Source organism: Diabrotica virgifera, chromosome 5 (genome assembly GCF_917563875.1).
Source record: "Diabrotica virgifera virgifera chromosome 5, PGI_DIABVI_V3a".
Classification (NCBI taxonomy): Eukaryota; Metazoa; Arthropoda; class Insecta; order Coleoptera; family Chrysomelidae; genus Diabrotica; species Diabrotica virgifera.
The window spans coordinates 19,728,218-19,746,530 of record NC_065447.1 but is presented as its reverse complement, the minus strand read 5'-3'; the positions used below and the strand labels follow the sequence as shown (position 1 = coordinate 19,746,530).

Here is an 18,313-nt window from a genome sequence, read left to right as displayed (position 1 = left end):
CCATAACCATTTTTTAACACATTCATACATACTTGCAATTATAACATTAACGCCCAGTGATCTATTTATAGAACGGGTTAAAATTAAAAAATTTACATACCTATATATGTAAAACAGTTTCAGGGAACTTTGTAACTTGAAATAATATAACTTTGTAATGTGAAACAAAAAAATGGGCGTTAATGGGTTAAGTACCTGTGCAACTTCAATATAATCAATCTATTTGGAAATTTATTTCATTCATTGATTGGATTAGTCATTAATAGAAATGCCCATGTCTATGTTCACATTATAAAATTTCATGTTTAAAAGTAATGTCTCTTGATGAAGTTATTTGATATGTTTAATGTAAATTCGTTTATTTTGTAAAATTATTACCTAAAACACTGAAACACCTCTATAAAAATAGCTATTATATTTTTCTCAAAAAAATAGATAATGAATTTAATAAATTAGGATGCTGTTTATCTAATTTTGTATCTTATTTTAATGTGATACATCCAATGCTTGGGTATTATATTATACGTAGGGCTTACAATACCGGGATCCCGAATACCAGAATACCGGACAATTTTTGTCCGGTATTAAAAACCGGTATTTATCTAAAAATACCGGTATTTTGGTATTACATTAGTTGATAAAAATTGAATTTAAGCACAATATAAATCTAATTTAAAATAATATTAATCAATTACAATAATTTTTTTTTGAAGATAAACAATTTCGTTGTATTAAATCTTTATCAGGCATATTTGAGGCCATGAGAGCCAGAGTGTCTAACTGATTTTAACATTACTTTACATAATCAACAGTGGCGGTTATCCCTTTAGGTCAATTGGTCAATGACCTCCCTGTAATAATTGTACAATCAAACGATTATAATGTAATTATTTCCTTAAAAAAAGAAAATTTTCTGTATTAAAAATGTTCCGAATACGATAGTATCGTTCAAAGTTAAATTTTACTTTTATTGTATTGTATTAAGATGCCGCCAGAAGATTACCGATAAATAAACATGAAATACGAGCTGTTTGACGATACCGAAAAGCCAAATTTATCTTTGACTGAAACTACACCGCAATATTACTCTTAAACAGCTAAATACGAACATTCACGATGGTCAAGAAATTTATTTGACCTCACTGTGAGAATACAGCATTGGGATTCCGAACGTTCACGAAAATACGCATTTATGCAAGTTGGTACTAAATCGTGGTCATTGACCTAGACCGTAGGTATCGTTTTCGTGACTGTGACTATCTACGCAGGGAGTAAGTGGAAAGTGAACGTTGCTTTTCTACGTTAAAACGCATCAAGACGTTTTTAAGAAATACTATGGGAGAGGACAGGTTGTGTGCTTTAGCTATGTTAACTATGGAGAAATCTTTAATTCGAGCGATCACAAATTTCAACGAGCAAGTGATCGATCATTTCGCAAAATCTAAGGCCAGAAGAATCGATTTACTTTTTAAATCCGCATAAAAATGTAAGTTTTTATTTATTTTAGGTTTTGAGTTTAAGTAGTTTGTTGATATTCTGGCTGTTATAATTACATACTATATCATACTATTTATCTGATTTATTTGACAATTAGTAATGAAGACTTGTTCCTTTTACTTATTTCATATTTACTTGTTAAATAAAAATCCGCTTAAATTTAAACAACATATTGCAAAATAAGTTATAAGAAACCAATACAGATGATGGAATAAGAAAGTATTTAAAATGGGATTTGTAGGTCTTGTTTTTCCAAAAAAATCTTGAACCACCGGATATGACCTCCCCCTTCACTTACAGACCAGCCGCCACTGATAATCAAAGAAAATTATCAGAAGCTATCAATGTCCGATTGTTTTAGTTACTGTCAACATAAAACTACTAAAACAATCGGACATTGTTAGCCTCTGATCATTTTCTTTGATTATGTAAAGTAATGTTAAAATCAGTTAGGCCACTTTGGCTCTCATGGCCTCATTTATTACATATCCGAGCTAAGTATGGCACCATCGAGAAGCGGCGGTGTCAGCAATATAAAGCGATTGTTTATGTTTTACGTCTACTACCCAATGGCGCACATTTTGCAAGAAAAATTAACCCGATGGAATTTTGGAAAAAATACAAATCCACTTTCCCTGAGCTTTATTATTTGGCTATATGTAAAATATTATGTGTCAATACCTATCACATCAGTACCTTCCGAAAGAGTATTTTCAAAGTCTGAGCAGTTAACAAACCTAAGTATTTTTTAGAAATTAGACTAGACATTAGAATACCGGTATCCCGATATTTCAAATATCAAATACCGGTATTCAGATTTTAGTTCGGTATTGTAAGCCCTAATTATACCTAATTGCCAAAAATAAATATCAAATTGCATTATTACAAATTTATCCTTACATTTTTTTCAATATTTTTCATGTGAATATTTATATACATATGAAGGGTACAGGGAAAGAATGACAATATTCCTTTTGGATTTTTTTCAGTCAAGTTAAAAGTTAAGATTTAATAACGTATTATAAAGTCAAATTTAAAGAAAAATAATCAGTCAAATTTAAAGAATAATCATAAAATAATAATTACATACTTCAACTGTATATTATATTATATTGACTTTATAATAAGTTGATAAATCTTAATTTTCAGTGTTCTCGAGATAAATCCAATGGACTATTCCTGTTCTTCTTTAGGTACCGTCTCCTTTAAGGAGGTAATAATAATAATCATCACAGCTATTTTCACTTTTGAGATTGCAGCTCTGAAGAAGTTGACGGAACTGCAATTATACCACTTTCTCAAATTGTTGAGCCAGGAGATGCGTCTTCTTCCAATACTTCGTTTTCCCTGCATTATAGTTTGTAGCAACACATATTTATCAGCTCTCATAACGTGGCTGAGATAATGTAACTTTCTTATCTTAATCGTATTCGTAATTTCCTTATCCTTTTTCATCTTTCTGAAGACCTCAACATTTGTTATTCTATCTACCCAACTTATTTTTAATATTCTTCGGTAGGTCCACATCTCGAATGCTTCTAGTCGATTGCTTATTTCTTTCTTTAAGGTCCAGGCCTCCACCCCATACATTAGCACAGAAAACACATATGAATGTAGGATTCATATTCTGCGTTCTTCCCCTGCACCCTTCATATTATGTAAATTTAAATACATGCAATATATTTAAATACATCTTGTAGTTAAACTCACCAAACATGTCGAATCAAATACAATACAATGATAAGTGCACTAAGAACAGGCAAAATAATTCAAAAGACAGAAAACATAATATTTGAAATAAAAAGAGATGAAACTAGTGGGGTGCGAGATTATCAATAGAAACCTATAAAATTTACATTACATTGATAGTTTCTCACCTTTAGATGTCACTCCTGTAAGGCCGGCTAGGGCTACTCACTACCAGGTACACTTGAACAGTTAGACCTGAAAGGTGTACCAGAGCTGATTTACACAGTTTGACTTCTGAAGCATCCAAATATAAATTGATTTTCGGACTGGTAAACCATATTCAACGGATGGCTTGCCTAAATATAACAGGTGCCATGAAAACAACACCAACTGCTGCAATGGAGTTGCTCATTGGCATTACCCCTTTAGACATATATGTCAGAGAGGTGGCGCTGATGACGATGATGAGGTTACGCTCAGCGGGTGCAAACCTTGATGTAGGAATGGGACAATTGAGATGTCGTTTCCGGCAGGGTGAGCTGGAGGCACTGCCCCATCTGCATGCGGGCCATGGATGCGACTCAATTAAACCTACGTTTGTCTTCGACAAACCCTACAAAATCGAAACAAGACAACATAGGAAGTCAAACGTGGCAAATGCATATTGCATCTACACTGATGGCTCCAAAACGAAAGAAGGCTCAGGATGTGGAATATACTCCAGATCATTGAACCTTAGTATAAAATGGGGCATGGGCAAAAATGCCAGCGTAGTTCAGACTGAACTGGCTGGTATCTCCATAGCCGCAAAAGAGATAATCGGGAAAGGTATAGCCGGCAAAACTGTAATAATCTGCACAGACAGCAGACAAGCGCTACTAACCCTGAACAGACCACGCGTCATATCAGGGCTAGTAATGGAGTGTCATGAATCACTAGCCCAAGCTTCGGATGGTAACAACATCATCCTGAGGTGGGTTAAAGGACACAACAGAAATAAAGGCAACCGTATTGCTGACCAGCTGGCTAGAAGGGCAGCAGGCCTAAGACTCTTAGGAACTTGTGATCTTTTTGGCTTGTCGACTACAACAATCGCGGAAACTGTCAAATGTCACTCCCACACGCAAACCGTAAGAAAATGGGAAGAAGGGCCAGGATGTAGACTTCTAGGTAACACTAAGGAACCTTGGGAAGTCAGCATCAGAAAAGTACTTGAGAATGACCAGGAAAAACCTACGCTTGACCGTTGGTTTTTTAACTGGCCATTGTCAACTAAGAAAACACCTCCACACACTGGGGCTAGTAGACACATCTCTATGCAGGATGTGTGAACGAGATGACGAAACTATCGAGCATGTCCTATGTGAATGTCCAGAGTTATCATCAATACGAGAGTATGCGTTTGGCGAGCCTTGGCCTACACCTGCCGATATAGGGGAGATGTCACCAGGTGATTTGTCCACCTTCCTGGAAATGGCAGGATGGATAATGAACTAAGGATGACAACCCCCTGGGAGGATGTACAATGGGTCAATTGTGGCCTAACTGCTGTGGGACTTGACTCACACTCCCTACTCTACAGATACAGATGTTGTGAAATAAAAAGAGATGAAACTAGTGGGGTGCGAGATTATCAATAGAAACCTATAAAATTTACATTACATTGATAGTTTCTCACCTTTAGATGTCACTCCTGTAAGGCCGGCTAGGGCTACTCACTACCAGGTACACTTGAACAGTTAGACCTGAAAGGTGTACCAGAGCTGACTTACACAGTTTGACTTCTGAATCATCCAAATATAAATTGATTTTAAAATAAAGAAAACAATTGCAATGAGATATATAATTGTTATTAAATACGCGAACTTAACTGAACTATCATTATTACTTAATCTAAAGGTGTAATGGTAGGCCCTCTACGTGCCGTTGGGTAATAAGGCAATGCTTTATTATTAAAATACTGGTTATACCTTGAACGTGGATCAGCAAATCCTGTTTGAGGATCAAATGTAATATAATTGTTATATACAGGAGTAGGCGTGGGATTTGGCCTGAACAGGCTATATATTAAGTGATATAAACTAAAAACGCACCTATAGATTAAACCCATGAAGTTCACCAAGATTGGTGTTGTTGCTCGAACAAAACCTGATATTTCTCTAATTAATCTTAATAAATATTCTAACAGATACTTTGTTGCACTACATAGTGATGCTAATATTGCACCTATAAGCATTGTAGCAAAAATCACAGTTTCTTTTATGTTATCCCATATTAATATGTGCTTGAAAAAGTAGAGGAAATTCTCTTGAAGCTGAATTTTCTTCTCTTGCAAAATCATAGACATGCTCTCATTGATATTATCACTTCTTATTGGTGTAGATTCCCTTTGGTAACTTCTAACTATCTCCAACTTTAGTCTTATTTCTTTGCCTAGAAACTCTACGGTTTTAACTCTAAACCAGAATTCTCCTAAAACGGTTGTGGGTAATACAACCCATAATTTATAAGTAAACGGCGTTTCTTCAGCTTCAGTAATTCCAATCCATGGGTCTGTAAGTATTTCTCTATCTAATTTATTTTTAGCACTTTTTAAATTTGTAATAAATTTATCTTCACCTGGGTTAACTTTTACCACGTCTCTATATCCATTGAGTTTTTCAACACGCAGTTTTTCTTGAAAAGTTCCCACAAACACTGAGTTTTTCAACATCTGTTTGCAAAATTTTTTGGTATACTCTAGGCCGGATGTCCCAGGAGAGCTGATGGTATGGGGTATGGTCATTTTCTTCAGATAACTTTATTTTGCTTTGCACTAACAATAAATATACTTAAAGATGATGTATAACACTCTGTAACTTGGAATATTTGTGGATTTCACTGGTAGTTAACAGTTATGCAATTACAAACTTAAATAAAACAATAAAAGTCAACTGGTGGGATTTACCCAAAGTTGCACTAATCTTTATGCATTAAAATCATCTCACTTGCACATTATATAAATATGATATTGCATTGAAGACAAGACAAGGTTAAATAATAATAAATTATTGTTTTGTTTTTCTGGACACTTCCACACATTTAAATTGACAAGTGAACTTGAAGTTTTATAAATAAAATCGTACAAGAATACCGAAATTTATACTTATTCATAGTATTAACTATGATGTAAAATGCTTTTTAAAGATTTTGAATAAATTTGATGTTGGAGTAAACATAAATCTGAATAAGACAAAATAAATACCGTGACGTCACACTGACATTACTGACGTGTCGCATTCATAAAACACCACATAAGCTGTAAATGTGCGTGACCATGGCCGTCTTTATTTGAACAGCCCGTCGTATTAGATGTGGCAACACTGTAGAGCTGTCGAATAGAGGGCTTATTTATAACGGGAAGAATACCACATTATATTAATATAAAATGATATTTATTTTACTTAGACAAACGTCGATATCAAAATTAAACTCATATTAATCATTAAAAACAGCTTATGATTCATTTCGGTTTAGAGATGATCTACCATCCCATCTGAACTTCTCGTGGAACCACTTTCTGGAAACATTCTTAATATCTGCCTTTTACAATTTATGAGGCAAAGAGACGACGAATGGTTTCGTTCTGATTCAGAGGTGTTAACTTTAACTTCCATTTAATCAGACATTAACAACCCATCGTTGATTACAACTTTTACAACTACAAAAATCCAATATCGCATAGGTAACTTGAAGCTGTTAGTCTTTTGTTGTTGCTGCCTATTTATAATTAATTCTCGCCTTTTCGTGGGGCTGTTTCTTTTAGCACCATCTTCTTGCTTCGTCAAATATTTTGGAAGTCATGGAAATATTTTTGGAACAGTACTTTCTCTAAGCAAGCGGAATTTTGCATAACAAAATTCCTCTAACTGGGGTTTAATCGGGACACAAAGTACCGGCCCTTAGAGATCTTTTTCTTGGAAACATGTTTAAACACCGTCAAGAGAATGCAATGTACATACAATAAACCATATTGTTATAGGACCTCTATTCACTATTGCCAAATTTCAATGTTCTATGCTTGTTTACGGTTACGGGAGCTATAAAACGCAAAATAAAATTTGCATGTTTGCCTACAGATGGCCTTCTTTTTTGACAGGACAGATGTTTTTTTGACAGATCCTGAAATGTTCATTCATTTACATGATAAATAAAAATAAACCATAAAAATAAAAAACAGAAGTCCAATTCAATTTAATAATAATAGGAGTTTTGGAGTCCTTTAAAGATGACTTTGGGAAACCATTCAAAAGCATATTTCGGTCAAAAGTAGGTTTAAATGATTGTGATTATATTACATTGAGGCCAGTTATAATACATAATTCTTGGGCTTAAGGACACAAAAATGTTATTACATTTTTTCCATTTTGAGATATCTACACCATTGAACTTACCTTATTGAGTTCTTTTGAGTGACACAAAATTTTATTTCTGGAACACCTTAAACCCCAGTAAGGAGTTTTCATAACTACATTTCTTAGCAATCTTTGAGTGTCAGGGAAATGTAAGTGGTCTTACATTTCTGTGATACTATGTTTTTACTGATGATATTGAGTTACATTTTTGTGGCATAAATTTTATTGCACTGAATGGTGGTTGCAGGTAGCAACAATGGATTTAATAATTGGTTTCGTATATTTGGCAGCGTGGTCTGTTGCATTTCCAGCTCTGTTACAACTGTGAAGGCGTAAAAAAGTGAATAAGTTGATAATTTCATCGGCTTAGGGACACAAAATTGTATCTCAGGAATTACTACTCTTCAGCAAAACTTATCACAATCAATCAGGTGTGCAAAGTGATTGACACAATTAAGATTAATGTTTGAAAATGTTTTCAAACTTTATGTTTATTTAAAAAAATAAATAAAAACTGTTTATCGGTTCTATCAATATCTAAAGTCGATTACTTTTATTTTGTGATTTTAAATAAAGTTATAAAATGAATTATGATTTCAGATTTAGCTATACGGCTCACACTCTCTCTAAGGGGAAAATTGACTCATTCCAGATACCTACGGTATCAAAAGGATTGAGCTCTGGTGGACTCTTTCCGTGTTATTGAAAATTCCGTGAATTATGATTATTACTTTTATTATTATTAGAAAATTGGGTAACCCTCAGTTGTAAAATTAGATTACAATACTATAGCGACAAAGAATTACAAATAAATTACTGATCCCAACAGTAAGTCTCTATAATAATAGGCGTTTCATTTAGGGACACAAAAATGTATCTCCACCACTTTTTATCTAAATGTTGTTATTTTGAGAACACAGTTTATCCATTGTTGGGTATGATTGTATTACCTTAAAGTCAAAATTTCTAAGATTAATAATTCGGAACAAAAAATTTGAGAATAAACTACAGATCATTAAAAAATGCAAATCACTTTTTTAAAATCCTTAAATAAGCTCTGCTGAAAAGTAGTCATTTCTGAGATACAATTTTGTGTCCTTAAGCCTACGAATTGAAATTATGGTAAAATACACTAATATTTCTGACAGTAATATTAAAGTAGATAACATAATTGTTAACATTTATTTTAGAAAAACTCCAACGTATCCACCACAAGGAGTCCGTTGTCAGAAATGCTTGGAATATGGCCACTGGAGCTATGAATGCAAAGGAAAAAGAAAATATGTACACAGATCTTCAAGAACACAAGTATTGAAAAAGAAACTAAAAACTAAGGAAGAAACGACTGTCAATAGTAATGAAGCTAATACTAATAGAGAACAATCCTCAAAAGAAAACAAATCGAGTAGAAATAACAGTAGTTCGGAAGATAGCAGTTCTGATTCAGAGAGTTCAGATTCTAGCAGCAGTGACAGTAATTCTAGCAGTAGCAGTTCGTCTGGAAGTAGTTCGGGATCAGAAAGCGATACGGATTAATCATATATTGTAATTTTGATATTCATTATGTGTATTTTAATGTGATTTAAATATAATTTATTCATTCAATATGTGTGCTAATTGTACTTTTAATCAATTATGTTTATTATTACTATACCATTTTTAAAGTAGTAGGAGTTTGTAATTGGTCTAACCTCAGGCAAGTTTACTCAACTGTTATGAAATATTGACGTTTATGAAATTTTTACACTATTGTCATTTCATAGGTTAATTGAGTTATATACGCGATTTTTTATGTTTTTGGCATTATTCATTTAATTATTAGATTTTTAGTCTGCTTTTATATAAAAAAAACTGTCGAAGGTTGACATGATCAACCAAAAAAGAAGATGTATTGGGTGATTTTTCTAGTGACATTGGGTGTGAATCTGTCTTTTGAATTTACTCCTGGTTTAAAAACAGGGTATAGTACCTATCCTTATTGTTACAATTTGGTCATGAATGGTCAGTGAAAAAACGTCCTCTAAAAGTCTTGCAAATAGTTTATATTGTCTTAAAATTAAAGCTATTAAGCAATTCTGGAATAATGAAAATACTGTTGATAATTTTATGTAAGCAATTTTATTGTATTAACACATTAATAGACACTTCATCTTCACACAAGCATGTTCCTTTATAAGTGTTGCATATTATGGCGCATCTATAAATTGTCTAGGAATTGCCTTTAAAGTTGGTGGTAGGTTACTGACATTTGAATGGCTATGGAAGAAACTTCAAATTTTGACCTCAGTTACCGTATATTATTTATTAATCTCCCATTTACAGAATAGCCTTGCTATTGTAATACACCTCAAATTCCATATTATAAAACATTACTTCAAACCACATCCCTTTTAAGGAGGGGGTATGGTTTGAAATCAACATATCAAGCACATTTTTGTGAATTTTTTTCGAAGCTATGGTAGAATTATTTTATTTTTAAATTAAATAAGCATATTAAGTATAATTCAAAGAATATGTTAGAAAAAAATTCAATCTAAAATATTGAAAAATAATCCATTGGTGACAAATTTTGACAGGCAGCTCACAAAAAAATGGATTTTGCAGTGGACATCAGAACTCGACACTCGATCATACGAAACAAAAAATTCAAAAAGATTTTATTAGCTTGTGAGTTTCACGAGGTCACGAGTTTTTTATTTTTAATGATTTTTGAATTTTTGGTATCACTCAGAAATCAAAAAAATTAAATTTTTGGTAAAAATTTTGTGAAAATCAACAGATTTATTATTGTTCAACAAACAATAAGCAAAAAAAGAAAAATATCTCAACGTTGTTACCTCATGAAATGTCTAAAGAAAATCTGTGCAAAATATCAGGTAGATCGGCCTAGTAGTTTTTCAGTTACAATGTCCACCGCATTTGAAAAAGCAGTTTTGAGAAAAATGCGTTTAAAGTTTTGACAACTGCATCTTCATCTTCTTATTTGTCTGTCAAATCGTAAAGTGATGCACATTGGAATATGTTTTTGAATCGAGGAATAATCTACAAAAGAGAAGGCGAACAGTTGTTTAACGTTTCTCACTACGCTCAAGCGTGCTGGCGCGAAGTCGCGGCAAAGCGAGTCGAAGGTAGGGATATTCAACACCCTGTATCTCTGGTAATTTTACTCTGATTATTTTGAAATTTTCAGAGTGTATTCTTGAAAGTATGCAATTTTATTTGAAATAATAAAAAAAATTAAATATTTCAAACCATACCCCCCCCCCCCCTTAAACCCAAGTTTTTTATGGTAAGTACCTAACTACTTTCAGACTAAAATTCTAGACTAAAATTCTATGCAGTTTCTAATGCACCAAGGAGCATCAGCGATATTTCTTAGTAGAAACATATTTAACATAGAAACTTAGTCAAACGAGGTTGAGGGTTTGATTGTAGAGCAGCATCTTCTTGTTAATGGATAATTTAAATTCCAAGCTCTTGTCTGTGTTTTTAAATGTATGCAGTAGAGCACAGCTAGAAAAGCTAATTAATTTTTAGAGTTTTGGTCCAATTAGAGACAGGTGCTTTACCCACATGGTCCACTAGATTCGCCTCTTATACTATAGGTAGGTAGAAGAAAATATAATGTGTATTATTTTCCGAGTGTAGTTAGATATTGATGGTCACACATGATACCCAAATTTGTCCATGAAGTTTACTTCATATTGCACACGAAAAGCACACAGTGGTCTTTTATCTATTCATTATATGTAGGTAGCTTTTGTTTGAATTTTTTCATAAAAAAGTTCTCAATTACTGAGTTTAACCGTCTGTTACGCTGGTGGGGTCTGCCAGACCCAGAGGTTTATATTAATAAGTACCTCCCTATTTCTTGTGTACAATTAATTTTACGTTTTATTACTTCGGAAGCAATCAATAAGAGAAGGAATTCAAAAAAAAATCTACAGACTGGGAAAGAAAAGGATAAGACAAAATATGAATGGAAAGAAGAATGGCAAAAAACATCTGTAGATCAAGAAAACGAAAGTTCCCTGAAAAAAACAGAGAAAATGGAAACGCGATTTATACAGAAAGAAAGTAAATTTTTTTTCATAAGTCCGAAATAAGAGCAATGCAATATACGCCAGCCAATGGGAGCAAAGAAGACCTCCGAATTCTATCCTACTGAATGGATTTTAATGCCATTTTGGGAATAGCCTCTAGGAGATCTCCTTTAGGAGATAATTATCTCCTAATTCAAAGTCTACCCTATGCCGATGTGCGCTTTTGTCTTGGGGCTGCAATGGTTCCTACCCCTTCTCGGGGGTGGAAAATTTTTTGGTTAAAATAGCCACGGAATACGCTAGAGAAATTAATTCTAAGCAAAAACTGTTCTGCAATTTTTTTTTTTTGAAAACTCAATACCTACTTTTTGAGTTATTGGTGGTTGAAAATTAATTATTTTCATTGAAACATAACACCTTTTCGAACGGTTTTTTGGGAATACCTTAAAAACTATGCATCTAACTAGAAAAACTATATAAAACATTTTTGTAGCTTATAAAAAAACAAAGAGATTCGTTCCTTCACGAAGCTTCTATTTATAATACAAAAAGAGATATGGTAGGTGAAAGAGTTTGTTTTTTTTTGTGTATGCTCAAATCAGTGTATTCAACTTGAAATAACCGAGAAACAGTCGATTTTAAGTATATAACGCTACCAATACCTTTTGTAGTGCTTGAAAAGATCTTTAAAATGAGTAATATTGAAGGTCGATTATATTCAAACTATGCTGCCAAAAAATTGATGACTTTTTGAGAAAATTTTTTTGAATATTTTGAGAAAAAATGAGAAGTATATTTAACCCCTCATCCACCAGAATTTTAATGCATCGTTTTTTTTTCTACACTACCTTTTACTAGTAAAAGCACTATAGCTATAGTGTTGTTTCTATGTTCAAAAAGTTTGACGGGTTTTAAATGAATGGTTTTTGAAAAATCAAATTATAGAGCGCAATTTTAAATTGAAAAAATAAATTTTATCTAGCAAATCCCTATATTTTTGTACTGTATTTTTTTTTCGTATCTCTTATCATTTTCGAGTTACATGGAGAAAAAGGAAGATTTTTAAGAAAATTTAAAAATGCGCTCTATAATTTGATCTTATTTTTTTTCAAAAACCATTCATTTTAAAGTTGTCCAACAGACATACAGACGTGTGTCCAATGTGCTGATAATTTTATTGTAAATAATAAGTATATCGTTTGCGATTTGTGTATTAAACCATATCATTTGCATTGTGCTAAAGTGAAAGATCAAGTGTTAAAAATTAAACAAGATTGTGTTAATTTAAAGTGGTTTTGTGGCAATTGTTTTACCATAGCTGAAAATAGACTTAACAAAAACGAGTCTGAATATCAACTTAATGAAAAGAAAACAAAAGAAGTATTGGAAAAAACTTGTAAGTTAATTGATCTTATTGAAAATAATGGTACACTAACAAACAGTCAGCGTTAATGGAGCGATGTTGTAAAAACGAAAAAAACAGAACCACTTATTATAAAACCAAAAAATCAAAATCAAAATTGTCTAACAACAAAAACTGTATTAGCACAAAAATTTAGTCCAGTCGATATAAATGTGTCGGTTGAAAATGTTAAATCTTGTGCTAAAGGGTCGATTGCAATTCATTGTAATAATAAGGAGTCTTTGGATAATTTGAAAATTAATGCTGAAAAAGTTCTTGGAGCAGATTATGAGATAAAAATTGCAAGTATATCTAAACCTAAGATCAAGATCATAAATGTCCACGAAAAAGACATTGAAGATATTGACAGCTTTGTTGATAGTTTTAAAAAACAAAATTTGATTGACGGTATAGAAACTTACATTAAGATATTACGTAAATATAAATCGAAAACTAATAACCGTAATGCACTTAATGTAATAGTGGAAATTTCAGCAGATATATTTAATTATCTAGTTAATGAAAAGGAAAAAATACATATAGGATGGAATAGCTACAGATTTTTTGAACACGTAAATATTATTCGTTGTTTTCGGTGCTGGAAGTTTGGACATTTTGCAGATAAATGTACTTCACAGGATGTTTGTCCATTATGTGGAGGTCAACACAAAAAAGATGAGTGCAGAATTACTAACGATAATTTTACTTGTGTTAACTGTAAATATGCAAATGAAATTCTTAAACTTAAACATGTTAATTATAACCATAATGTATTTGATAGAAATTGTAGTAGTTATCAAAGACAGTTATTAAAAGCCAAAGAAAGAATAGGGTATAATATCTAGCCATCAAAGACGCCTTCAAATATTACAAGCACAAATAAAAAGTGTATAGATAATCTTCTTCTTTCTTGTATTAATGCTGAAAGTTACTATAAACATTGCGATGAAATCAAACTTTATGTTCAGATATATGACCCACACATTTTATGTTTAACGGAAACTTGTATCACTAGCGATTTTTCAGATTCTGAGCTACAGATCCCTGAATATGTAATGGCACGTTGTGATTCTAGTAGTCGTCATACAGGAGGAGTTCTAATTTATACGAAAGAATACATAAAAGTCAATAATATCAAAACATTTATTATTGACAAGAGTTTGTGGGTTTTGTCTTTGGATGTTGTAATTAATGGATCATATTATGGAATAGTGGGTATTTATAGATCGCCAAGTGGTAGTATAAGTGAATTCATTGATGTATTTTTCAAGTGGATGGATGATTATTATGAATCACATAGTAGTTGTAGTATAGTCATTGCTGTAGATTTCAACATACATTATGATAAAAATTGTCAGGGTAAAAGTAAATTGAAAGAATATATAGAAAATAATGGAATGCAGCAACTTGTAAATGAATATACAAGAATTTTTAAAGATTCAAAATCTATGATTGATCTTGTCATAAGTAATGACTATACGTTAACTGCTCATGTAGAAAAAAATTACATAATATCTGATCACTGTATTGTCCATGTGCTCAATAATAAAGTAACTACCCACATAACAATGATGTTCGCATCATGTTCTAAGCATATCCTACCAACATTCGTCGGAGTATATTCTTTTTAGTATATGTGTAGTACAAGCATAGCATCTACCTTAAAAAACATTCTAAATTTCATGTTCTTTGTATATACTTCAAAGTATATTCTCGTACCGAATATACTAAGTATATTCGTGTACGTAGGATCTCGGAATATTCGTAAAAGTTTATTCTTAGAATATACCTTTATCGAATATTCTTAACACATACTTATAAGTACATTCTTAACACATACTTATAAGTAGATACTTTTAAAATATCTTAAAAATAATTTGTATGTATAGGAAGTATAATATTAGCCTTACATATTATCAACTTCGTTATTTTTTAGAATACATAATTAATAAAATTTATGTATGTAGGTAGTATTGGACGAATTTCATTTCAAAATTTTTGTAGGGTAAAAAAGTTTAAACATTAATTGTATTAACGTTTACATAGATACTATTAAAAATTCGTTTTCATAATTAAAATGACTTTACCATTTCGAGTTTATCATGAATCATTAGTATTTTTACATCCTTGGAATTTGAATTTAGGTACATTCAATTCAATAGACCATTTCGCAGAACCAAAACGTGCCAAACTGCACAACCAAAGCAACCAAAGGATTTGGCGTTGCCAACCGTCGAGTAAGCTTTTTCCGTCAACTTACCTTAAAAATTCCCACTTTTATAAAAAAAACTTCCCTCCTGTTTACAAAATCTGAGAAGATATGTTGAATTATTTTCAAATATTTTGATTTTTTCTTAATATTTTACAATTTGGACTGGAACAATAATTCCCTTTTGAGTTAACTTTTTCCCTTTATCACCGTTTATGTTGAAAATTCCCGCAAAAAGGGAAATTTCTCTCCGTTGGGCAACACTGACCACCGATTTTGTTATTCCACAATACATTCATAACCCCCCCCCCCCCCCCATATTCTGACCATTTCTATTCTTACCTGAATGGATCAGGGATAGGAAAAAACCGTAAAATATGAAAAAGAAAACAGGCATTATTTCATTATTTGTATCATCTATGGATCTATACTATGCAGTGTTAAGGATGAAGGCGAATGATGTAGTACTAGGACTAAAGAACATACATAATCTGTTTATTTTGTTTGCGGTGCTTCAAAATACATATATAATCTATTTTGATAACTCAATATTACTTAAATAGGTAAGTACATATAAGTATTATATAAATTTTAGTTACTTATTATGCATAGTTTAGTTTAGCTAAATATTATATTATGATTTATATAAATAACTAAAATTTATAAATATGTACTTACTTTTTAAGTAATATTGTAGAATGTAGGTACTAACTACATTCTCATTTGCAATTAAAATATGTAAATAGATATTTGGTAGAACCAGTAGGACCTAAGATGAGATTAGGTGATGCTGAAAACATACTTCTAAGCAATATAGCACTTGATAGCACTTTCTTAGAATATTCTTAAAAATATAATATTCTTCCCATACAAAGATGTGCGGTAGTACGTTCTTAGTATATAAATAGAAGGTTTATAGCACTTCCTTGGAATATTCTAAAAAGTACCTTCTTGGTATAAACTAAAAAGATGTGCGGTAGTATGTTCTAAGTATACACATAGAAGGTTTATAGCAAGTCCTTGGAATGTTCTAAAAAGAACATTCTTGGTATATACTGAAAAGAAGTGCGGTAGTACATTCTAAGTATATACATAGAACGTTTAAGTACTGTAATGTAGTATATACTCAGTATCTGCTCTGCACATTCGCAATGGTAATTACGCACATTCTCAGTATATACTTTTTCTGAAAAGTATGTTCTATGAATCTACTAAGAACATGAAATTGTTATGTGGGTAAAAGTGACGTCATTGAAACAAAACAAATTCGTTCTAAAATAATATATGATAATATGGTAAACATGTTGATTGAAAAAGATTGGGCATACTCTTCCGTAAACATCGATGAGGTTACTGATACTTTCGTCAGTAATATCGTAGATGTTTTGGATAGAGTGTCACCAGTTAAAACTGTGGAAGTTAAGAACTTTGGTAATAAATGGTTTGACAACACTTGTAAATTGGCAGTTAAGAATAAAAATATTGCTTATAAAAGATTTTTGTTTACAAACGATTGCGTAGATTGGAATAACTATAAAATTGAAAGAAATAACTGTGTTAGAATTTTAAAACAAGTTAAAATTAGATTTTATGAGTCAAATATTGATAGGAATAGGGGTAATTCTAAACAAATGTGGAAACATCTCAAACAGTTAGTAGGAACTAATAAAACTATATCACAATTTCAAAGTCTTGAACATGAAGGTGTAACATATAGTGTAAATTTGGCAAACATATTAAATCAATATTATGTTGATAGTATTAAAGATATTATTGTAAGTTTTGACCAAAATAGTGATATTAATTTAAATTTGCAGACAGTTGTTTCATCTGATGTAAATTTTGAAACTTTTGAGAGCATATCACTAAACCAACTATATGATATAATCAAATTACAATATAAAAAAAATAGTACGGATGAAGTAGGTCTTGATATTATCAAAAATCTATTTCATGTGTTAGGTTATCCTTTATTAAATTTAATTAATATGAGTTTAGAGAAGGGTCTGGTGCCCAAGCAATTTAAAATATCAACTATAGTTCCTGTTCCAAAAGTTCCTAATACTAATAAACTTGATCAATTACGTCCAATAAATATGCTCCCATTTTGTGAAAAAGTTTTAGAAATTGTGGTGTACAATCAGCTGATTGAATTTATTACTTCAAATAATATCCTGTATAATTACCAGTCTGGATTTAGAAATTCTCATTCATGTGAGACCGCATTACAGTTAGTTGTCTCAGATATGAAAAGTATTTTAGATACGACAGGGGTCGGTATATGCGCAGTTTTTATAGATATCAAAAGAGCATTTGAAACAATAGATCGTCATATACTTCTTTTGAAATTAAAGAAATATGGTTTTAACGGGACAGTTTTTAATTGGCTGGAAAATTATCTGTCAAATAGGTACCAAAGGACTAAATTAAATAGTGAAATGTCAAATCCACAGTTAAATGATATTGGTGTGCCGCAAGGCAGTGTACTTGGACCTCTACTTTTCATATTATACATTAATGATTTGGGAAACGTATTAAGCAAATGTAAAATTCATCTTTTTGCTGATGACACATTAATATATTTTTATGGGGAAGATTTTGTTGATGTAGTGGACACGATGAATCGTGAATTGCATTTATTAACTGAAAGATTTAAGTTAAACAAATTGAAAGTCAATGAGTTAAAATCCAAATACATGTTTATTGGTAATAATACTCTTTTCGGGAAATTCTTAAGTTTGGATGTTCACATTAAATTAAATAATGAAAAAATTGAAATGGTTCAGGAAATAAAGTATTTGGGATTCATATTGGATAGGGAACTAACTTTTAGTAAACATGTTGATTACATTTGCAGAAAGATAGGGAAAAAAATAGGTTTTTTTCGAAGAGTATCACCATTTTTGACATTTCAAACTAAATTAACAATTTATAATTCGTTAATATTACCTCACTTTTTATATTGTTGTTCATTGATTTACACAGGATGTTCTAATTATGACAGGCTTCAAATTCTTCAAAATAAGGCTATGCGAGTAATATTGACATGCAATCGATATACTCGAATTCAAGATATGCT

The 18,313-nt window shown here is 31.6% G+C and overlaps 2 protein-coding genes across 2 annotated transcripts in view; one reads left to right on the top strand and one right to left on the bottom strand.

Moving 5' to 3' along the window:
* Positions 1–6,499, bottom strand: part of LOC114333799 (uncharacterized) — an 84,089-nt gene extending 77,590 nt beyond the window's left edge. The window contains exon 1 of the mRNA XM_050652344.1: positions 2,965–6,499. Within this exon, the coding sequence (XP_050508301.1) occupies positions 5,075–5,971 (897 nt within the window). The 5' untranslated portion in view covers positions 5,972–6,499 and the 3' untranslated portion in view covers positions 2,965–5,074. The remainder of the gene's footprint in view (positions 1–2,964) is intronic.
* Positions 6,500–7,312: 813 nt separating this feature from the next.
* Positions 7,313–9,185, top strand: LOC114333800 (zinc finger CCHC domain-containing protein 10). The gene is made up of 2 exons (XM_028283802.2): positions 7,313–7,494; positions 8,771–9,185. Exons 1-2 carry the CDS (start codon positions 7,454–7,456, stop codon positions 9,114–9,116), a joined length of 387 nt encoding a protein of 128 aa, XP_028139603.1. The 5' UTR covers positions 7,313–7,453; the 3' UTR covers positions 9,117–9,185.
* Positions 9,186–18,313: the final 9,128 nt, after the last annotated feature.

What these genes read in the sequence shown, in the direction of transcription:
- LOC114333800 (XM_028283802.2), top strand. Translation starts at nt 7,454, where the DNA reads ATGACTTTGGGAAACCATTCAAAAGCATATTTCGGTCAAAA. An exon ending in AAAGCATATTTCGGTCAAAA is followed by an intron (nt 7,495 to 8,770) that starts GTAGGTTTAAAT and finishes CATTTATTTTAG; the next exon opens with AAAAACTCCAACGTATCCAC.